The sequence below is a fragment of the Mytilus edulis genome, chromosome 11, assembly GCF_963676685.1.
Source record: "Mytilus edulis chromosome 11, xbMytEdul2.2, whole genome shotgun sequence".
Lineage (NCBI taxonomy): Eukaryota > Metazoa > Mollusca > Bivalvia > Mytilida > Mytilidae > Mytilus > Mytilus edulis.
Window position 1 is genome coordinate 20096711 of NC_092354.1, and position 25710 is coordinate 20122420.

At 32.4% G+C, this 25710-nt stretch overlaps 1 protein-coding gene across 1 annotated transcript in view; it reads right to left on the minus strand.

Moving 5' to 3' along the window:
- The window catches only part of LOC139495292 (uncharacterized), a 184583-nt gene that overhangs the window by 13042 nt on the left and 145831 nt on the right, over nucleotides 1-25710 (minus strand). Inside the window, exons 2-4 of the mRNA XM_071283598.1 lie at nucleotides 1562-1743; nucleotides 839-884; nucleotides 17-204 (exon numbers count right to left, since the gene is read on the minus strand). Of these exons, the coding sequence (XP_071139699.1) occupies nucleotides 17-204; nucleotides 839-884; nucleotides 1562-1667 (340 nt within the window). The 5' untranslated portion in view covers nucleotides 1668-1743. The remainder of the gene's footprint in view (nucleotides 1-16; nucleotides 205-838; nucleotides 885-1561; nucleotides 1744-25710) is intronic.

Below are 25710 nucleotides of genomic sequence, written 5' to 3' on the forward strand. Positions count from 1 at the left end.
TAAGTAAATACTATACCTATAACTTGGCTGAGTAAATCCCATTCTTCTGGTCTGAGTTTAGTCTTCAGCTGATCTTTAAAATCAGTTATAGCTTGGTGAAAACCACCTTTGTACTCTCTGTCTATGTAGTGTTCAATAGCTCTAGGTACACTATAGAGAATAGTACACGCTGCTTGTAACAAGTTGTATTCCTCTTCAAATATTCTGTAAATATAGACTATATATGGAACTTTGAATGTAAGGCACGGTAAGAGCTGAGTGTACTTTAAATGAAGTATAAAACACAACTTAGTCTTTCAAAAACACAATCGAACATTTTTTTCTACATTTTCAGTAACAAAAGCAATTATGTTAATCACGTGGGCACCATAACAATGATTACCATTAGAACGATATTAACTTCAAACTTTTGTTGTGATGATGAAACCTGGTTTTTCCAATGCATCAATAGCATACATTGTAAGCGGACTGATATCTGCCTTATACTGTACTCTTTATCCATTAAAAACGTGCTGTCAAAACTTTTTCTTTCATTTTTTAAAACGTAAATACAGGATAAAAACATCCAGCTCCAGATATCATAAAAAATGTGCAAATGGCGGAAATAGCTCATTTTTAACAGAATTAATAAAGTGCTCCAGGTAACTAAGAGAGTTATGAAACTTGCCATATGCATGATGCAATAATATCAAAGGAGTTAGCGGACATGACATTGTCTCTACTCATGTTTCGATTTCTCAAAATAACTTGTGATGTCACAACAGAATATCTACCGATTAATCGTTCAGTTCTTAACCGACATATTTAACCAGTTAAATAGCAAATAAAACAAACTTACGGTTCTGTTTGTTTCGACCGAACATCTGTACTTCTCCCTTGAAATTCTGCAAGACAAATAAGACATATCGTTACACGCATGTTTCGTTCTGCAGAGATCTTTGTTACTTTTTTTAAAATCAAAAGAAACAATTAAGTATATTTAGAATCATTTCCTAATCAATAAATGTACATTATAATATAAATGTATCATGTGTATGTAAAAAGCAAGTCCAGAATTATAAAATATCACTCACAAAATACTAAAATTTTAATATTTTATGTAGTTCGGATAACTCATATCCTTCATCAGTAATGATTCTCATCTTGACATGTGCATGATGTGGTAGTCGAACTGGAATAATAATCTTGTTCGTCATACAAAAAAATCACGTATGAATACGCTGGTATTGTTTTTAATAATGATGTTTGTGAGGAGGGAATAATTCCTTACAACTTTAAGAGTCCTGTACCGATGCCTGAGTTTCAGAAACAAGTGATGATAAGAACACAGTTTATGTGTTTTACTTTAATGACCTCAGGTGAAACTCTCACAGAGCCAGTCTGTCAAACCTTGACCAACACTCGTTGTGGTCTATGAAAAGTGATGAAAAAGATTCTGAGATTAGCCAGGCATGCTCAATCGATCTCAAATGACGATTTACTCGGGGCCGGGCTTGCAAGTGTAGTCACTACGATTACAATTAATGCGTTTGTTGTCAATATATGAGTTAAAAACAAGTACCTGTCTTAGAACTTGAAAATGACAGTAACTCTGTCTGACTGTTGTGAGACGGATTCTTGTCTACCTTGTCAACTGACTGTAGTACGTCCTCACCAGATTCCGCCATATATATTTGTCTATGTTTTCAGATAGATTGTATAATGTTTAGACAAATTAGACATGTTGCTTTGTATGTTAGGGTTCTGAAACATCCAAATTTTCAATATAACAGACATATGTATCCCACATTTTCCATCATGGTGTCATGAACTAAGTATATAAACTATATTTCATGAATAAAAGGAAATGTGGATTTACGTCAAAGAGACGCCAATATCACACAAATATTCAAATTCATTTAGATGGCACAACATAGCCTGCACAAAGAATGGGTTTCTACAAAATACATGTCAATTTCTAAGTCTTTAATTTCTCATTAGTCAATTAATGAATAAATCACTACAAACAGAAACTATCAATGTCATTGATATACCTAAAGGTCAATCTTAGTTAAAATGGGTCATAGCGACTTATTTCGGTATAAAGCTTTTATATTCTCCTACATGTAGATGCATCTAGATACTAACATATTTATATACATAATAATAGTAACTTTCCTTATCAGCTTCTTAAATTTTATGTCTTACCATTTCACATGTATTAAGCATGTTAAAGCTTTAAAAGTTATACAAGTAGTTCATCATTTTTTTCATTTCGATTTACAAAGGAACTACACAGATTCATTAAGGTAAATAGTTGTTATGCCTATCTTTTCTGTTATCAAAGGTGTGATTAGGTCAAATGAAAAAATCTAAAATTTAAAATTGATAAATAAAACAAGCGACCATTGTGTATAGCTAATGTTTCATGTTTACAATAACATACTCGCGGGATGTTTAAACGGACAGAGCGACGTAATATGTACAAAAGAAACAAAAAAAGTCACACGTACAAAGCACACCAGCTAAAAAGAAAGATAATACAAACAACTTATTGACGGGACGGATAAGTACCGGGCGACGTAAAATGGTTATCACCAAAAACAGACCAAGCAGTAAAAGTAAGATTAAGGTTGTTCATGGTCCTTGTATTGCGACATGACCTTTCAAATTTTAAAAACATTACTTAATTGCTTTTTTCATTTTAATTGCAGTTGAAAATGATGCTAGGAAGAATAAGAGCAACACCAGAGATCAATTTTAATAACCTAAATAGAACGATGAGTCACTTTAATGGGAAATCAAAAACCGACATTGTCTACTAACGACTTTTGTTACGTTTACTTACAACATGATTATAACATGTTTACAAAAATATCGTATACATGTAGGATACCATGCCTGTTTGTGATTTAAACCACATATAAATATACCAACTGTTTTAGGTTCTTAGAAAGAATTGTCAGAGCTTGTGGGTGCAAAAGAAGCAATGTCATAGACGAATGATAAAAGAGTTATATGGTTCAGCAGAAATCCGAATTCTTTATGTCCCAACCGTTAATCAAATTATCATGTTATCATTTACGATTAGACAAGAACTCAGTACAACAATATGTTGCTTTTTCATTTTAATTGCAGTTGAAAATGATGCTAGGAAGAATAAGAGCAACACCAGAGATCAATTTTTATAACCTAAAGACGGGAGGGAATAAATTTTTTGAAAAAGGAAATTCATAAAAGCAACAAAAGCAAGACTTACAACGAGCATAATCAACTTATTGAATTAGTCATGTTAGTGCTCAAAGAGACAACCCCAAAACATGAGAAAATGGCTGTGATACAAGTATTGGAAGGGTTAAAATCAATTTGAAAGTGATTTTTTTCCTTAAGAAACCGTTTTGATGAGTGACAAAATTGTTGTATTGGAAGGTGACTTTAATCAAATGTTTTATTAATTGTCTTTTGTCATTTGGTTGTATTTATGTTTAAAGAATGAACATTATTGGGGTAATTTTACTAATAGTTTTGTTTTTGTTTTAGTGAGTGAACTATCATTTACGTGTAAAAGTCAGTTATGCTACCTTTAGCTGTCCAATATTTTAAAGAAAGATCGAGAAGGGCTATTCTTAAAAATATTGGAGAGCTAAAGGTAAAATAATGGTTTCTTACAGATAAATGATAGTCCAATCACTGAAATAAAGAACGGGTTCAGCAATAGAATGACGTCACAACAATGTTTTAAGTTAAACATAATAGAACGATGAGTCACTTTAATGGGAAATCAAAAACCGACATTGTCTACTAACGACTTTTGTTACGTTTACTTACAACATGATTATAACATGTTTACAAAGATATCGTATACATGTAGGATACCATGCCTGTTTGTGATTTAAACCACATATACATATACCAACGGTTTAAGGTTCTTAGAAAGAATTGCTAGACCTTGTGGGTGCAAAAGAAGCAATGTCATAGACGAATGATAAAAGAGTGATATGGTTCAGCAGAAATCCGAATTCTTTATGTTCCAACCGTTAATCACATTATCATGTTAAAATTTACGATTAGACAAGAACTCAGTACAACACTATGTTGATTAAATTGTTATGACCCGCAACATATCATAAACTAATACACCAATAGTTGTTTTAAACTGAAAGATATATCTTTTCATAAAAACATTATTTGAGAAATGACTAAATAAGCTCCTTATTTATATTTTACTTTAATATAAATCGATGATTAAAATTATAGTTAAAATAGGCTCCAGTGACATTAAAACTATATACAACAGAACAAAGGACCCAATAGTATTATGCAAATGCACCAAAACATTTTTATCTTCATTGGTGGGGTATTAAACAGGTGCACAACACGTATTAATGTTTAACACTGATGAAAATTATAAAGATTAAAATTAATCGCCTTTCCCTTTGTTTTTACTGATCTTTTTCTATATCTAATACGGAAATTAATACTCTATAACATTAGCAAACGACACCCCGTTACATAGCAGAAGAGTCCGGGTCAATGTATCGATGAAATGCACATAATTTATTAGATAAAACCGGACAACTGTAACAATTTAATCATCAGTGGAATTATCCCAATTACTTCCCTTAGAAGAATGTTTACATATAAGGCGATGTTGCAATGGCTGTCACTGTTGATAAACAGACGAAACAGTGTCAATTGCAGGGACAAGTGTGTTTTTTTCTGCTACATGTTCTAAAGATGAAGAACATGTGACGCTTTCTGAATGCACAAAAACATTTCCAACCATTTGAAGTTTTGCAAGTTGCCAAGTGGCCACCAATCAAAATGGGAGGCTGATGTCATATCATACAGATTTGGACTTTTTAGGTAATTAAATAATTATTCTCACATTGAAAAAACGTGATAATCAATGTTTATTATTATCTCCTTTCAGTTAATGAGTTAATGCTCTTTAGATTTTTTTGTAAATTTCCAATCCCCCTTTTAAAGATAGTATAATTTTGTTTATGCTGATACCTGCAACTGGTTGTGTTATGAATAGTCAAATCATGAAACAATGTCGGCTTAGAATGGTTTAAATTTTAAACATAAATAATAAGCACCTGATATATTGATAAGCATGAATAGATAGAAAAAAATATTTACAACTAGCATCCATTTTTGACAAATTTAAAACATGCAAAACAATTTTGTTTTTGTCTACTCGTAAAACATGAACCTGAATGTAGGGATAATAGCTATTCCTTATAGACAGAAAGAGATTTATATTCTTTAGTCTAATGCAAATTTGGAAGAATGTTCACATGTGCATGCTTTTTGACCAGGTGACCAACAAATGAAGAAAGCTAAAATGAATTTCACCATGCATGACATATATAATGAGTTTGATAATCATACTACAGGTGTTTTTTTTTATTTTTGTGAACATGAAACATTTGTCCTCAACAGTCAGTGTTTTTCAATGCTTAAGCCAAGTTTGATTCTTCTTCAAAAATGTATTTGATATTGTAGCTTTCAACCAAACTTGAATGTGTGCCCTGTACATTGGTACACTATAGGGTTGTTATGGAAACCTTCAAGGTCCTGTGCCTATCCAGACCATAATGGAAATAAGAAAGTGACCGAAGTGACGATGGCACAATTGAGTAGGAATTTATGTAGCAGAGAAGGCCTTTTTATTCCTGTTGGAGCAGGTACATAATATTCAAGTTACATTGATTGATAAGTTAAACTGTTTATAAATCAGACCATTTTGAATGGTTGACTGCAAACATGGGTGATACATGTACATTTGAAGTATAAGCATGATAAAAGGTTGGAAAAATATGGTCTTTTTTAATGTCTTTGCACTTTGCCTGAACTGGAATAAATTATTTCTTCTTATTATACATGTAACTGTACTCTACTGTCTTTTTGATAAATATGACAACGAATTGGTTAATGAGGTTTGATGTTCATTATCAAATATGACATGCATATCAGGACAAGCACATGTTTACAGTTAATCATGTTAGTTTTGACTAGACTGACAAGCATGACATTCTGAAATGGATTTTTAACATCCTGAGAGTCTAGGAAGCCCTAAACTCAGGAGACCAATCCTGTTTGACTACAATATAAATATAAGGAGGTGTGGTTTGACTAACATTCAGCATTTTTGTTCAGACAACTATCAACAAGAGTTCAAATGACTCACAGATAAACAGTTTAAAGGTCACATAACAGGGTAATTTTATTTGATTTGGTTAAATAAAAGTTCAAGTTTTCCAATTTTATTCCATTAACAATTTCAATTTCATGCTGAAAAAGGATGTTTCAGGGGCTCTTAGAAGTTGGTATTGTATACAATATAATGCAGATGTTTAGCATAACTTTTACAAAAAGTTCCAAGGGAGTGGTCAATTGTAATTTTAAAAACTGCAGTGTGTATTAGACATGTACAACAGTTGTCTATATCATATCATAGATACCAGGATTAAAATTTAATATTTACGTCAGATGTGCGTTTCGTCTACAAAAGACTCATCAGTGACGCTCGAATCAAGAAATGTTAAAAAGGCCAAATAAAAAATATATGTTTATAAGAAACAATGACACTATACTTATCTATATTGATTTTTAACTCTAATGTGATATTATCATTAATTTATAATATGTCATTTAGTCGCAAATTTGTCTTCAGGAAACTTATACTTTAACGCCGGACATGTTTACGTTTATAGCGATAAGGTTGTTTAAAATATTTAGTTTGAAGGTTAAAACACTTATTATCATTTTTAAACAGTTTGTAATGGCAACCCTATTTTCTATTTAACATTGAATGCCGTACATACAATGTAATAATGTAATTGCATTTAGCTGTTATTATATTAAAGTTTAGGAGGAATCAACAGAATATTATTTTTTGATTATGTTATTGATTATTAAAACTAACAAAAGTAATGATTTGTTGACGGTCCAGTATCTTAAATTAAAAACAGAAATGTTGGCACAATGAATAACGCATATGCTAAGCAACTAATAAATTGTAGTAACTTTGCACCATATATTATAAATGTAAGGACAATATATCTTCATTACCAAATTTAAAATGCCATCTCAAATATTTTCATTTAAAGAACACATGTGGCCAGATCATTCATTTTGTCATTGATAAACACAAATTAGAAAAGGATTTAAGCTTAGTATGTAGCAGATACATAGAGTTCTAGTCCCATCAAATTCTCCGTGTCGAAATAAACTGTTTGCTTCATTGGGGCTAAAGAAACTTCGGTAGCTGACCTGTCGGCAATTATAAAAGACTTTCTAGGAGCTGTCTATTAACTGTCATACGTTGAATTTCACCAATCAGAACATCTGGTTAACAAGTTTAGTTGCTGATTGTCACCACACCCATATGTAGAGACTTTTAAAACTTAATAAACAAAATGATATTGTTTTTTTTCATATTTTGCTCTTGAAACAACTAGATTTTAAAATTGTGGAACAAGCTTAAGAGTGTCATTATTCAGCTAAAAAGAAATTCCAGAAAAAAGTTGATGGTGCTTCGATGTACATTGACATTATCCATGATATAACGAATCAAAATAACTAATGAAATAAATGCAATTTTTTTCTTCTTTTTTGAATGCCTAACCCATAGTTGAATAAAAACAAATCTACGGCTGCCATGAATTATCTCTTAATTTAAGAAGATGTATGATGTTTTCATGGTCAATGTTATCAAGCTCACATTGCTGTTGCTTAATACAATTCCCAAACGATAAATAGTGATGCAAAAGCTTGGCAACAATTTGAATTTAGCGTCCAAATCAGAACGAGCAAGACCTTGCTAATGCATACATTCAATATCATTGACATTATTGTCTTGCTTCAACGGCTGTTTATACAAATTGGTTTCAAACAAGTGATTTCGGAAAGTGTTTTAAGTAATAGGACAATACTTTTGTGTCAATATTATGATTGCAATGATAACACGTCTGTTTCAATAAGCAGTGTTCTTGTTTTCGTTGCAAATTGGTAAACATGAGTACGGTTAAGTTCATTTGGTCTTGACACAATTTTCATGAATCATGTCAATCATGACCTGTTTATATATAAAAAAGAAGATGTGGTATGATTGCCAATGAGACAACTATCCACAAAAGACCAAAATGACACAGACATTAACAACTATAGGTCACCGTACGGCCTTCAACAATGAGCAAAGCCCATACCGCATAGTCAGCTATAATAGTCTCCGATAAGACAATGTAAAACAATTCAAACGAGAAAACTAACGGCCTTATTTATGTAAAAAAATGAACGAAAAACAAATATGTAACACATAAACAAACGACAACCACTGAATTACAGGCTCCTGAATTGGGACAGGCACATACATAATTAATGTGGCGGGGTTAAAGATGTTAGCGGGATCCCAACCCTCCCCCTAACCTGGGACAGTGGTATAACAGTACAACATAAGAACGAACTATACAAATCAGTTGAAAAAGGCTTAACTCATCAGATGGACAAAAATACAAGTAGACGTGGCCGGGTACTTATACATCCCGACACAATAAGACGTAAAAAACAGATCTGAGAGTACTCGCAGTTATCTGACAGCTAGTTCAAAGCCACTAACAACTAATAAAAAATCATGCATCTAAGACTAAACGAACGTTTTTATAGAACCTTTACATTAAAAACTTCCAAGTTATTCAATCATCTTGATTATAATCTTATACTTAGGTTTATAATATAGTTCATGGATTTTTGTATAAGAGCTATTGAACCATGCTTCAAATTTTATACAATTATTTTAACATTTTCAAAACCACCTATCTAAATATTAGGTTGGAAAATTCGTTAAGATTTAGTATTCTTACTATTTAAATATAGCTCTCTGGGTCAACTATATTCAGGATTGTTTCTATCTAAATAAAGCTCCGGTTTTAATATATTTCGGATTTCTACTATCTAAACATATCTCTGTGTTGACTATATTCAGAATTGTTTTTATATAACCATAGCTCTGTTTTTACTATATTTAGGATTGTTCCTATCGAAACATAGCTCTGGTTTGACTATATTCAGGATTGTTTCTATCTTAATATAGCTGTGGTTTTCCTTTATTTCGGATAGTTACTATCTTAACATATCTCTGTTTTGACTATATTCAGAATTGTTTTTATCTAAGCATAGCTCTGGTTTTACCATATTTAGGATTGTTACTGTCGAAACGTAGCTCTGGTTTCACTATATTTAAAGTTGTTTCTATCTAAACATACCTCTGGTTGACGATATTTAGGATTGTTCCTATCAAAACAAAGCTCTGGTATGACTATATTTAAAATTGTTTCTATCTAAACATAGCTCTAGTTTGCCTATATTTAGGATTGCTCCTATCGACACATAGCTCTTGTTTGACTTTATTTATGATAGTTCCAATCTAAATATAGCTCTAGTTTGACTATATTTCTTGGTCATTTGAGTTTATCAGTCTTGCGTGTTTCTATTTAGTTTTGATCTTTTCATATTTATATCCTGAGCATATCTGAAGAGGTACATGTTAGCTTCATGAGCATTTGATACAATACAAATGGTACCGTTGATAATTTGACATACGTCTGCATGGTCTGGTTGTATGTCGCACATTCATGGTCTAACTTTTTTCTTCTCTTATACCAATAGATGTGCAGTAAATTAAGTGCATTCATACATTGAATAAACAGAGGTGTATGAATTATTGTAACAGCAACTGATCAGGACAAATCGATACACAATGAATAGTATCTACCAATTAGCGTACATGTACATGATTATATTTTAAATATCGTTAGTTATTAGAGTCTTAGTTTTGTTTACTAACTAAACACATTGTTTTTTCAACACCATATGCAAAAAAGGGTAACCAGTATTCGAACAATTAGATTAATATATAACCTAACATAATCAAAGAGAAGGCAAACTCACGAATAATATAATGGGTTAATGGACATTTTATCAATAGTGATATCTTCATCGAATGTTTGAGAAAAATTATTCTACTATATGGTTGATATTGAAAATTCCTGCTGCAAAGCAACTACATGAACAAAATCACATCTAGCAAATACATGCAGTCACGAACGATGTCTATAAAAAATATTTTTCCTGGTTGACACTACACTTTTTGATAACAAAAACCATCAAAGGTCTATTGATTCGTCAATCCATTTTATTATCATTCCATTTAGAAAATAGAAAGAAATAATCTTTGTTTACTGATCTGAATACCATTCGGCCAATAAGACACATTGAAGCCAATATATTTATTTATAGCAGTTTTGTTACAGTTCAGGTAAAAAAAAGTTACACGTACATCTTTCGAAGTATTTGACATTTGGGATAACATTGTTACATACAGTTTTTTTAAATGATCATTTTAAATCTATTGCAGTCTGTGTTTTAATCAACACTTCAAATTAGTAATAAATAGATAAATAATAAATAAAAAGAATATCAAACTTTTGTTTTAAAATACGTTTTTATTTTTTTTTATTTTATACTTTATATTAAGATTGATTATAAATGCTAGATAGTTTACAATACAAACCGATGCCCGGACAGACAGACAAACGAACAGCAATTATATATCCCCGGCCGCTTTGAGATGCCAAGGGGGACACCAAGAATATATATTGCGTATATATCAAGGATACACTATTTCATCTCAGAAGTCAACTAGCCATTGTCCACCCATAGGTCTCTACACGCTTTGATTAAACTCGCATGTTTGACGGTAACCATGAATACGCAATTTAAATAATATTATTACATACATTCAGTTCTGAATTTGCAGTATTTCAAGTTTCTCCATATAGTCAAACACTACCATTTGTTTAATTACTACAACTTGTTAGAACTGTTTTAGTAAACTGAAACTAATGTCTCATCTGTAGCAGTCACTCTTGTAAAATAAGATTGCAATTGCAAGTAAGAATATATGGTTCATGAGTAGGAACTGTTTTCAATAAATTTAATAATTTATGAATCGAGGGGTAGGGCATAAGGGACAAAATATATGGTACACTTAATTAATCTAGTCCTGATATATTCTTTAGAGTATATAGTTTATTGTTGGGTATCTGACTGGTGTCTACAAGGCGCGCGCCCCAGGAAAAACAATATTTTACTCAAAGATATGATTGCAAATATATATATATTTTAGATGTAAGAATATGAACATATTTCAAGCTATGATATTCAATTGTATGAATGGGATATGGCATGCCCCCCCCCCCCCCCATGTGGAATCAGAAAGGCAATTTAGATTACATATGGGTAAGAGATTGCGTTCTGAACTTGATTGTCAAGATAAATCTAAATATGCAACGTCATTATATCAGGGAGCTGGACATGACCCCCAGTGAAAAACCCTTAGTTCTACTACAAGGGTCTTGCCAATTCTGTGGCATATTCATTGCCTATTACCACTTCAACTGTGGTGAATAGTTGTCTTACAGGTAGTCAGTACACTTCTCCTTCATACTGACATGGCAAGAAATAATATGTTTGTTTTAGGGTGAAATATAGAATTATATGTTTGACCTTGAAGGTCAAATATCAAGGTCATTTTTTATGGTACACAACACATCATATTGGGTGCTGACATTTGCGTCAAGTATTATAAAACTTCTTCAAGGGAGAAAACATGTGTGCTTCAGTCACAAAAAGTAGAAAAAAATCAAACATTTAGTTTACCTTGAGTTCAAAGGTCAAGGTCTTCTAGTAGTTTGCATTTTATGAGATATGATGTCTTAATGTAATAAACCTTCATGCCAAATATCAAAGTCAGTGTAAAAAAAAAAGTTTTCATGATTAAATACACAGATTATTGTAAAAAAATATGTGAAAATTACCCATTTTTATTCTATTGCCATGTTAACGGTGTAAGAGACCCCAGGTTAAAAAATTATTAAACTTGTAGAATGCATGTAAACCTGTATAAAAATACTAAACAGATTTACAAAATCATAGTTCTTAAAGAGATGTCAAGTCTTTTGATACTCTTTTACCAAGTATCAAAAATATGCCCAAAATGCCTTTTTTAGACAGGTCAGCCCCAAATTTTACCTTTACGCAAGCTTTAACATTTTAACAACTTTCGAAGGACGAATGATGCGTGTTAAGAAAATCAATTCAAATAACAGGTAAACATAACCTTGTCTAGCATATTCAGAGTAACAAAATTGTGATAATTTTGTAAAGTTTTCGGGAAATTGAGCCCTTTTCAGAAGGTGGCACTGTAATATCTAAAAATAGCGTAAAATATACTTTTAAAGTTAACAATTTTTTTCTATTGGCTATCATAACATGTGTGCAAAATTTCACTTCATTTAGTTGACATGTCATGTGGACTTACTTATAAGCATTTTGAAAGGTTTTATCAAAGACTCGGTGTTAATGGTATCGAATACACTATGGTCATTTCACTGTAAGAATAATACATCTTTTTGTAAGTTCACTGTCTTCAACAAGTAAAACACTCATAATGTGTGTAGTTAACCTGATCATACAATAATACTAATATTTGTGGAACATACTGTATAAAATTTAATCACTCAACGTGCAGTCATCTTTGGTAATTGGAAGAAGCAATTATGAGACCATTACTTGACAATCAGAAAACAGTGACGTCAATGAGGAGGAAGTATCATGAATATATATGTAAACACTATAAGATTAAACTTCGATGTTGGAAAGCGTAATAAGACTAACTTTTTTTTCCAGAATTCAATCTTCAGTTATTTAGTAAATATTAAAACAATGGTATAAGTCCCTACCTTTTCTTGTTTCACAATCCAATCATTCACATCATTAAGTCATCCGCCCTTTTGTGACAAACCTTTCGTCAGGAAATACTTGTACTTTGTCAACGGAAATGTGTTAGTACATAATGAGAAATTCGATGAATACAAAAAAAGTTTGAATACTAATATCTAAATCTGTTTAATGTATTTGTTTGTAAATTTCTTACAAAATCTTCATTGTTTTGATGGATTTTACAAAAAACAACATATTATAACTATTGCTTGCTAAAACACTGAAAATGAGTTTTCGTTCAATATATTACACATTTTAAAACAAGTTAACAGAAACCTTTAAACATCAATCAACTCAATTGCCTCTCCCCCTATTTTCACCTTTTCTTCATCGGTTAGGTTCAGGTCTTGCCACATTAAGTTATCAATGAATTTCCTTTGTTAAAAAACAAATTTAGTTTACTGCTTGACTGAGAACGATTTAGACAAGCCAATACTAGTAGTATCAGAGTTTGGATATTGAGAAAACTAGCTTCTGAAATCAGCTATTTGAATGTTACTGACATCGATATTTTAAGGCATATATCTTGCATTTCCTCCGTTTTTAACAAAATGACAAATTTTGTTTATCTAAAAGAGACATTGGGCATCGTGTTTCTACCAAAACATTAACTCTGTTAGCGCAACAGTATGTGTCTTTGCGACTTTTTCCCAAAAAGGATTTAAATTTTTTTTTCACATTTTCCCTAAATTTCATATGAAACATATAGCCCAGCGGATATCAGAATAATTGATCACTTTATGGTAAAAGCATGAAACTTGGCATAGTGAAAGATTAAGGGGTATAGGCAAAATTCAGATATGGAGCCATGAAAAAAAAATCCAATATGGCCGCCACATTCAAGATGGCCGACATAAGTATAACACAATTCACTTCATGAAGTCTTCAATTTTAATAAGTTCAGAAGATGTCACAAACTTAGATAAATACAACTAAGATATGTCAATTATTATTTTTTTCAAACCTTATAATACAAAAATCATCAAAATGGCGTCCAAATTCAAAATGGCGCATCAACATGTCTAAGTTTGACAGTATTTGTATGTATACTCCATCATGGTGTGATAGAAAGTTACCAAATCCGTGAAACTGATCAGTTTCTATCGACAAAGGCCTACAATGTATCATTAATGCCTGGGTGCAAAGATAATATTTCAAAATGGCGGCGATATTCAAGATGGCGCCGTTCAACATGTCAAAATTTGACGTTTTAAGGTTTTTTAATATGGTATAAAAATTATTAAAAAAAAAATGGATCATTTATTTTAAAACAAGCACCACAGGCACTTGTTTCTGTCAATGTGGGGTTTACTATCCATACCAGTACAAAAATAAAACACAAGGTAGCTAAAGGAAATTTTCAATCTGTTCGCTTCAACCAATTGTTTTTTTAATTTCCCTTGACTTTTTCACGAATAAAAGTACACCAGTTTTTCGGTAATTGACTTATCTTAACAATGAAACAATTCTCACGTACCTTGAGAATACCCCTCAAACAGAAAAACACACTTGAGATGATAATTATTGACCATTTTCCAGACCAATGAATTTGTAAGGACTTAACATCCGGTTAACTTAGGAAGTGAATATAACTGTGCCTTCCCATTGGTCACATTTTTCTGGTTACTGGTAACTAGTACATTGTATACATAAACAGGTAACCAGATAAATTAAACCAATGAGATTGCACAGTTTTATAGCAACAGGTGATATTAACTATGAAATAAAAATGGCCGATACACCTCAAAATGGCGTCTTTGACGAGTTCTTATTTTTCACAGTTACAGGTAACGACCTTAGAAAATTTCACAATTTTCCTGAAATGGAAAAAAAACTATATATGCAGTATTGAATCAGTGCAAAGAGTATTTCTTTTTTAGAAATGAGATAAGAAATAAAAAAAGACTCACAAGTAACTATTTAACATAACAACAGATTAAATTATAACTAAAATATGATACAAATGCAGGAAAATCAAATGAAAGCACAGTCTCAATCAGTTTCTCTTTCACATTCCGGTGAACAGTGGCATAATGCTGTGCATTTTAATTGTGTTTTAAAGAATTTACTTGCTCTTCGACATCTTTTCTTACATTGACAGTTGATGAGCTCTTGGCATGACATTTAAGTTTCAGCAATCACAGACCAGAATGACACCCAAGTACCATCAAGTTTTTGTCAACCAAATAAATCTGGTGATATCATACTTTGATTTGCAACTAAACAATTGCCCAAAATAACACTACCTTGGTAAGCTTCACGTTTCGTATGGTCAATGAAGAAATGCATCTCGTTTTGGAGGAATATTGTCAATTATTCTTGTCTTCTGTGACATTAACTGTTTTCTTAACTCATTCACCATATTAGCTGTACTAGACCGATCATACAAAAGCACAACATACCATTCTATTACTTTTAACATTTTTAAAATTTCCAATTCATTTGGATTCTCAATAACCTGCAGAAATGCTTCTGACAACTTCTCATATACGGACCATGTGTCCCAAGCTGATTTCTTACCTTTACCAGAAAAAAGCTGAGACTGTGTCACAACCGGTAAATGAGTGGAACAGTGGAAAGACTTTCAACTTCAATGGTCTTATAGCAGCGCACAATCCATGAATTGAAATATATAGGAAGTTCTTTCCAGTGTCAAAACCTATCCACAGCTTTTCAGCCATTTGAATTCCCCTTTTAATGCAGTTTGGAATGAGGACATATCAATTGAAAGTTCTCCTTCAACTTATAGGATATCAGCTGGTTCGCTGAATCTGAGTACAGCTGGTGGAAGATTTGAAAAACTCTCTGGTAAAAATGACACTCTCTTTGACTGGCAGTTTCAGATTGGTGAAATGTTTGAACAACGCCTTAAACCTCCTCTGAAATATGTTGGAATAAAGATATACCTTTACCATGGAATAAAATCTTTTAACGAGATACTGCTTGGATTGCGATCAATGTTGTCTACAGCAGATGAAGCAAATACATTTTGTAGTAAATTGGTAGGGCAAACACTACCTTCCTGGACATAACGATGACAAGCATCATTGGCCATGGAAGTAGAAATTTCTAACACTCGGTCGTAGGAGACAGACATTCCAAGTTTGAAAAAAGTATCTACTAGATCACGTTTTCTAGTCTTACATGGATCATGATTCCCAAATAAGCACACACTGGAGGTTCATGATCTTTCATATGACGGTTGAATAGTTTCTTTGTACAACTATACATCAGAAGATGTGATATTGTTGATGTCGACTGAGAATATGAACGATCCTAAATGTCGGGTCAAAACTGAAGCATACTGACCAAAGTAAGCAATGACTGGTATTCCTTTAGGAAGGTTCCTTAAATTCTGAATTGATGCGAACATATCTTTACGAACAAACGTAGCTGCGTTTGATATGTTGACAAACTCATTGTGAAAGTCTTCTAATCAGACGCTCTTCAATGCAGGACCAATGTCAATTTTGAAAGCAAGAAAGTTTTCAAGACCTTGTTTATAAGCATCTTAGTTAGGGACATTACAATTCTGTGTTTAAGTCGTATACTATTAACTCGAGATGAAACATCTGCACCTAGACATGTTATTCTTTCCATATAAAGTTTACATAAATCTGACAACTTGTAAACACTTACTGTCTCATCGGCTGACCTTGTTTCATTCCTTGTTTCATTTATATATGAGACTAGTTTTAAAAACGCAATACAATGGATTTGACTTTCCTTCTTAGATTTAACATTATCAATTTTTATTTCAATTCGAGATGCACCATTATAAAAGGAAACTAAACATTTAGAGTGGTACTTTGCTTCCTGTGCAATTAGATCACTGGCACTTAACTTTGCAAGTAACAACGTGTCATTTAATTGTACTGCACATTCTCTCACACGTGTATCTTTTCCAAACGTTGAGGACTCTCGAAGGGCTTCTTGGCCATTTTCCTTATAGAAAAGGCACACAGACGGGTTACTGGTTGACTAAACGGAAAAGCTATGTTTAGTTTTCTCTTTAGATGTGGTTGCTTTATCATCTATTCTCTCATGTGAGGTTCGGTTTTCGGCTCTATCCAAATTTGTCCTGTATAGTTTAAAGTTGCAAGATTTGTGCCAACATGCCTTTTGGTCAATGAAAGACTGTGCTATTCCAGATCCCTCGTGTAATTTTCCGATGCACACATTAATGCCTTCAGGTATCAATCGTAATTCATGAAACTTCTTAATATTGTCAGCTAAAGATTGATAACCAGCACCAACATTGAGATGTTTAGAGTCAAATGGGCATATAAGTTTTTCATCTTTAACTTCTTAGCATAGGAAGCAAATTGCCGAATCAATATTATTTGATTTAGTCGGTTTGTCATATTTTACACTTGATACCCTGAATGTCTTTTCAGTAGCCATGTTGTATGAACTATGATCGCAAATTAGTTTATATATTCCTTGTGGATAACTTCTGTATACCAGACGCGTGTTTCGTTTACAAATGACGTATCAGTGACGCTTGAATCGAAAAAGTTACACGATATAGTTTCTGATAGTAAGACTTGTTGCGGCCATTTTGAATTTGTCGGCCATTATGGAATTATTTTTTATTATTCCATATTCATTAAAGATCAATAAGCACCATAACTTGCAATTAGCAAAGTATTGTGCTTTTATTTTCAAATGATAAATTATACCATATTTTTGGACTCTGCCTCATGACTTTTGGCGGCCATTTTGAAATTGGCGGCCATTATGGATTTTTTTTATTGTTACATATTCAAAAAAGAATAATAATCATCATAACTGGCCATATGCAAAGTGTTGTGCTTTTATTGTCAAATGTTAAATTATACTATATTTTTGGACTTCATGACTGTTGGCGGCCCTTATGGAATTTTTTTTATGGCTCCATATTCAAAAATGTTTATAAGCATCATAACTAACACTGTGCAAAGTTTCATGCTTTTACCATAAAGTGATCAATTATCCCAAAATATTGGACATAGCTGCTGGACTAATACCACGGGACCAAAACAGTCGAATCACCTTCAAACTTTTTTTTTTATGAAATAGTCGATCAATTATCTTTCATATGAGCCCAATATGGAACTTGCATGACAATTTATATTGAATACAACATTCAAATGAACTTTGATAGTGTCTTTTCGATAAGTAAATGTATAAAATGTATGATAGGGTAAGGGTTAACGGTACATGGTTGGTACATCTGCTTGTAGACTATCATTTCATGAAAGGTATGCGAGTTTGGTCTACATAAAACTCAACAGTGACGCTCAGCCTCATCCATAATCTTTCCACCGGAATGACGATTAAAGTCGCCAAGGAATTTTGAAAATAGCTAAACTCGCCGGCTGACTGACTTAATGGTGAAGTGAAACCGATATCAATATCGGTAAAAGGAAGACAAATTGTTCATTTACAAGTTTCACAGGTAATCACAGATGGGAACCGACAAAGAAAATCGAAATTTTCCACACGACTCCGGACTTATACTGTCGACGTTTAATGAAATGAATACGACGGTGACTTTGAACATCCATGGACTTAACATTCAAAACTATTGAAACAGAAACAGAGCGTCCGATTGCGTTATCATTCAACGAAGATTTTCTATCGAGGATGTTGCGTAATCAAATTTGTTTTCTTTATATTTATCACGGGACTATTTAACAAACTTATGACCTACATTACAGTCAATATTGTACAAAATGATGACCTACATTACAGTCAATATTGCATCAAATAATGACCTTCATTACAGTCAATATTGTACAAAATAATGACCTTTATTACAGTCAATATTGTACAAAATAAAGAACCTACATTACAGTCAATATTGTACAAAATAATGACCTTCATTACAGTCAATATTGTAAAAAATAAAGACCTACAATACAGTCAATATTGTACAAAATAATGACCTACATTACAGTAAATAGTGTACTAGATGATGACATAAAATAATGGAAAGTAACTTGCCAATTAAAAAGTTATCAAACAAACTAGAAGTCATTTTTTTATAGAGAAAATTGAAGCAGATGCAAATGGCATTAATGCATGATAATTTTACATTGCATTCAACAAACTAAATATTAAGTTAACAGCACAAACGATTGAATGAACAAATAACAACTACATCACTAAACTTTTTTTTTTAAGAATTTTCAATGCATTGCATTAAATATCATAAAATAAAACACTACAAGTATATCTTTTTAAATAAAAAAACTTTTCATTAATGATATCGATGTTCACGTAAACAGTTTGCAAACGAAACGGACATTTAAATTTCACTTTCCCAAAAAAATGACCCCTGTTACAACTTAGGACATCGTAATCTTAATGACTAGACTAAGACCCTTATAAGTAATCATCTATCATAAGATCATCATATGTCAATCAACTATGTACATGCACATATCCTTATTTGAAGAGACATTCGTTATCGTTAACACAATCCTAAAAAAAGTATAGCATGATACCACAGAAAAGCAAATAAGTCTATTAATAATAACAAATTTAAATGAAGTGACACACTCATTTGTTTATTTTCTAGCTGACAAAGCAAAGCAACGCCATTAAATTATCAGAAGTTATCTTTCGTTGGTCTGGATAGTCTCATTTGCATTTTCAAAAACAACTTATATCCCAAGAAATAGTTAACTCAAATAATTACAGCGCCCCCTTACGGTTATTGTCCTTCAATGTAGTGATCGAGAAGGAGCGTAATATCAGAACTGGATTATTTGGGTTATTTAATAATGCTATACCGTATATATACATTAAGTAGCTATATAGATACATGTACTTATGTTCAGTGGCAAACCCAGGGGAAGTTCATGGGGTTGGAACTCCCCTTTTGTTGGACAACTAATGATTTCAAATGAGAACATATGGTTGGAACCCCTTTTAAATATATGGATCCGCACCAGATGTTGATGGACTGTGTAAAGGTAACATAATGTATTCAACACGAGGCGTTTGAACTTTGAATGAACTTGGGAACGCATGTATTGTTTAAAATACCATGATTTTATTAGATAAACTGATTAAAATTGTGAATCTACTAGGTCACAAGATGACATACCAACCTTTTATCTCTATATTATCATTTGCTATAGTTTGATAGATCTCTTCACATCCAGTAATAACCTATGTTATGATATATATGTTTGTATTGCTAAACGTCCATTGGCAAATATGTCCAGCTGTAAACGCTACAATACAGTAATCTTCTAAGTTTAACACAAAATTAGCTATTTTTAAACGAAATAACGATTCCCGTACAGTTGATTCAATGATTATTTTTACTATTCGAACTATAGGATTTTGGGTGATTAATTATTTTCGGGAGGAAATAGGGGTGGGTGTGATTCGGTGTCAGAATGATTTTGAAAATGAATAACTTGGCTTGTTAAGAACTGATAATACATAACGGTTCGCAAGACTTTATTACAACAACTATTGTGCAACACAAAAGGCAGAGAGCAAATGTACAACAGGGAAAGAGCAAATGTACAAATAATTGTCAAGCTGCAACTTGGGTGTTTGGTGAAATTTTTGTTGTCCAATCTTTAGTTTTAAATACTGTGTTATGTATACCCCTCTATATCTGTTCGTCAGTTTATTTAGATGGCATTGTCAGTTTATTTCGAAAGCATTTCAAAATTTGAATATCCCCCCATTTGGTATCTTTGCTGTAAAAATTCTAAACACTGAAAATGTAATTTACATATCGTTGTCCGAGAGGAATTTAAAAAGGAAAATCCATCAAAACTGACAGAACCAAACTCTATTATTCCATGGAACAAGTTAAGAACAATTCCATATTCCTGACTTTAGACACATGCACCTCAAAGTGACTTTGTAACGAAATCTCAAAGTAATTTGGTACAGCCATTTGTCAAGTGACTTGGTACAGACATCCTCAATAGAACCTTTTCAAGTGACTTGATACATGCATCTTCGAGTGGTTTGTTACAGACATTTCAAGCGACTTGGTAAAGACATTTTTCAAGTGACTTGATACGGACATCCTCAATTGACTTGGTACATACATTTTTCAAGAGACTTAGTACAGACATCCTCAATTGACTTGGTGCATTCATATTTAAGTGACATAAGACATAAATATTCCTGTGACTTTGTACATGTAACTCGAAGTGACATTGTACAGACATCTTGAAATGACTAGTACAGGTATCTTCAAGTGACTTGGTTTAGATATTTTAAAGTGACTTAGTACATGCATCTTCAAAAGACTTCGAAAAACATTTTCAAGTGACTTAATACGTGCATCTTCAAGTGACTTAGTACATATATTTTCAAGTGACTTGTTGCAGTCATCTTCAAGTGACTTGTTGCAGTCATCTTCAAGTGACCTCGTACAATCATTTTCAAGTGATTTGGTACATAAACCTACAAGTGCTTGATACAGGTATCTTGAAGTGACTTTATACATGCATCTTCAAATGACAAACACTTTTGATACACTTGGTACATATCTCTTTAAGTAATTAAGTTCAGATATCTTCAAGTGATCTTTTACAGACATCTTCAAGTGATCTTTTACAGACATCTTCAAGTGACTTTGAATTAAATTAATACAAGGACTAGTCAGTAGTATTTGATTATTCACTAACGATTTGAAAACAATCCCAAAATAAAACAGCTCGTTTTCTCCAGCCGACAATAGATTGACCGACAAAAAATGTAGCAGCAGGGCACTGAACACTCTAACTTCTTTTGATCATGTGAGCATTTTTCAGCAATGTGCAGTATAATTAATTCATCATATTTTATTTTTTTCAGGAAATGATTATCAACCGCTATTCTTTAAGAAAGTTCCGTTATTCGAAATTGTATGATGCAGAATATTTGTTTGCAATGTCAAGATAAAAAAAAATTAGGTACACGAAATATACATATAATTTCCTTCCAATATCTGGCAACTCACTGTTTGTTGTAAAAAGACCAAGACTATGGTTCTTAACTATCGTCATAGACAGACACAACATACAAAATGTAGCTACAAGCACACTGTTTTAGAATCAGTAAATACAATAAAGTATTAGGCAAAAAGTAGAATCACAAAAGTACTGAACTCCGAGGCAACTTGGGTGTTATGTGGAGTTTGTCGTCCAATTTTAGTGTTACATACTGTGTTATCGCTGATGAGTCTTAAGTAGACGAAACGCGCGTCTGGCGTATAAAATTATAATCCTGGTACTTTTGATAACTATTATCATGGTTATATATACTTTTCTACATCTTTTCGTCATTTTGTTTAGATGGTATTGTCAGTTTATCTAGAAAGCACATCAGACTTTGAATTTCCCCCAATTTGGTATCTACCGCCTGTCTGTTGCTGTAAATTTTCTAAACACTGAAAATGTAATTTACATATCGTTGTTCGAGAGGAATTTCAATAGGAAAATCCATAAAAACTGACAGACCAAACTCTATCATTCCATGACACAAGTTAAAACAACTGCCATATTCCTGACTTGAAACACATGCACCTCAATGTGACTTGGTAACGATATCTTAAAGTAGTTTGATAATGACATTTTTCAAGTGACTTGGTACAGATATCCTCAATTGACTTGGTAAAAACCTATTCAAGTGACTTGGTACAAGCATCTTCTACAGACATTTCAAGCGACTTAGTAAAGGCATTTTTTAAGTGACTTGATACGGACATCCTAAATTGACTTGGTACATACATTTTTTCAAAATTATTGGTACAGACATCCTCAATTGACTTGGTGCATTCCTATTTAAGTGACATAATACATGAATATTCCTGTGACTTTGAACATGTAACTCGAAGTGACTTTGTACAGACATCTTGAAGTGACTAGTACAGGTATCTTCAAGTGACTTGGTTTAGATATTTTAAAATGACTTAGTACATGCATCTTCAAAAGACTTCGAAAAACATGTTCAAGTGACTTAATACGTACATATTCAAGTGACTTAGTACATACATTTTCAAGTGCCTTGTTGCAGTCATTTTGAAGTGACCTCGTACAGTCATCTTCATGTGACTTGATACATAAACCTACAAGTGCTTGATACAGGTATCTTGAAGTGACATTATACATGCATCTTCAAATGATAAACACTTTTAATATACTTGGTACATATATCTTTTAGTAACTTTGTTCAGATATCTTCAAGTGATCTTTTACAGACATCTTCAAGTGATCTTTTACAGACATCTTCAAGTGATCTTTTACAGACATCTTCAAGTGATCTTTTACAGACATCTTCAAGTGATCTTTTACAGACATCTTCAAGTGACTTTGAATTAAATTAATACAAGGACTAGTCAGTAGTATTTGATTATTCACTAAAGATTTGAAAAAAAACCAAAATGAAACAGCTCCTTTTCTCCAGCCGACAATAGGTTGACCGACAAAAAGTGTAGCAGCAGGGCACTGAACACAATAACTTCTTTAGATCATGTGAGCATTTTTTCAGCAATGTGCAGTATAATTAATTCATCATATTTCATTTTTCTCAGGAAATAATTATCAACCGCTATTCTTTAGGAAAGTTCCGTTATTCGAAATTGTATGATGCAGAATATTAGTTTGCAATGTCAAGATAAAAAAAAATAGGTCCACGAAAGATACATATAATTTCCTTCCAATATCTGGCAACTCACTGTTTGTTGTAAAAAGACTAAGACTATGGTTCTCAACTATCGTCATAGACAGACAAAACATACAAAATTTAACTACAAACACACTGTTTTAGAATCAGTAAATGAAATAAAGCATTAGGCGAAAAATGTAGAATCACAAAAGTACTGAACTCCGAGGCAACTTGGGTGTTATGTGGAGTTTGTCGTCCAATTTAAGTGTTACATACTGTGTTATCATGGTTATATATACTTTTCTACATCTTTTCGTCATTTTGTTTAGATGGTATTGTCAGTTTATCTAGAAAGCACATCAGACTTTGAATTTCCCCCAATTTGGTATCTACCGCCTGTCTGTTGCTGTAAATTTTCTAAACAATGAAAATGTAATTTACATATCGTTGTCCGAGAGGAATTTCAATAGGAAAATCCATAAAAACTGACAGAACCAAACTCTATCATTCCATGAAACAAGTTAAAACAACTGCCATATTCCTGACTTGAAACACATGCACCTCAATTTGACTTGGTAACGATATCTTAAAGTAGTTTGATAAAGACATTTTTCAAGTGACTTGGTACAGATATCCTCAATTGACTTGGTAAAAACCTCTTCAAGTGACTTGGTACAAGCATCTTCGAGTGGTTTGTTACAGACATTTCAAGCGACTTAGTAAAGACATTTTTTAAGTGACTTGATACGGACATCCTAAATTGACTTGGTACATACATTTTTCAAGAGACTTGGTACAGACATCCTCAATTGACTTGGTGCATTCATATTTAAGTGACATAATACATGAATATTCCTGTGACTTTGAACATGTTACTCGAAGTGAATTTGTACAGACATCTTGAAGTGACTAGTACAGGTATCTTCAAGTGACTTGGTTTAGATATTTCAAAATGACTTAGTACATGCATCTTCAAAAGACTTCGAAAAACATGTTCAAGTGACTTAATACGTACATATTCAAGTGACTTAGTACATACATTTTCAAGTGCCTTGTTGCAGTCATCTTGAAGTGACCTCGTACAGTCATCTTCATGTGACTTGATACATAAACCTACAAGTGCTTGATACAGGTATCTTGAAGTGACATTATACATGCATCTTCAAATGATAAACACTTTTAATATACTTGGTACATATATCTTTTAGTAACTTTGTTCAGATATCTTCAAGTGATCTTTTACAGACATCTTCAAGTGATCTTTTACAGACATCTTCAAGTGATCTTTTACAGACATCTTCAAGTGATCTTTTACAGACATCTTCAAGTGATCTTTTACAGACATCTTCAAGTGATCTTTTACAGACATCTTCAAGTGATCTTTTACAGACATCTTCAAGTGATCTTTTACAGACATCTTCAAGTGATCTTTTACAGACATCTTCAAGTGATCTTTTACAGACATCTTCAAGTGATCTTTTACAGACATCTTCAAGTGACTTTGAATTAAATTAATACAAGGACTAGTCAGTAGTATTTGATTATTCACTAAAGATTTGAAAAAAAACAAAATAAAACAGCTCCTTTTCTCCAGCCGACAATAGGTTGACCGACAAAAAGTGTAGCAGCAGGGCACTGAACACAATAACTTCTTTAGATCATGTGAGCATTTTTTCAGCAATGTGCAGTATAATTAATTCATCATATTTCATTTTTCTCAGGAAATAATTATCAACCGCTATTCTGTAGGAAAGTTCCGTTATTCGAAATTGTATGATGCAGAATATTAGTTTGCAATGTCAAGATAAAAAAAAATAGGTACACAAAAGATACATATAATTTCCTTCCAATATCTGGCAACTCACTGTTTGTTGTAAAAAGACTAAGACTATGGTTCTCAACTATCGTCATAGACAGACACAACATACAAAATTTTACTACAAGCACACTGTTTTAGAATCAGTAAATGAAATAAAGTATTAGGCGAAAAATGTAGAATCACAAAAGTACTGAACTCCGAGGCAACTTGGGTCTTATGTGGAGTTTGTCGTCCAATTTAAGTGTTACATACTGTGTTATCATGGTTATATATACTTTTCTACATCTTTTCGTCATTTTGTTTAGATGGTATTGTCAGTTTATCTAGAAAGCACATCAGACTTTGAATTTCCCCCAATTTGGTATCTGCCGCCTGTCTGTTGCTGTAAATTTTCTAAACAATGAAAATGTAATTTACATATCGTTGTCCGAGAGGAATTTCAATAGGAAAAT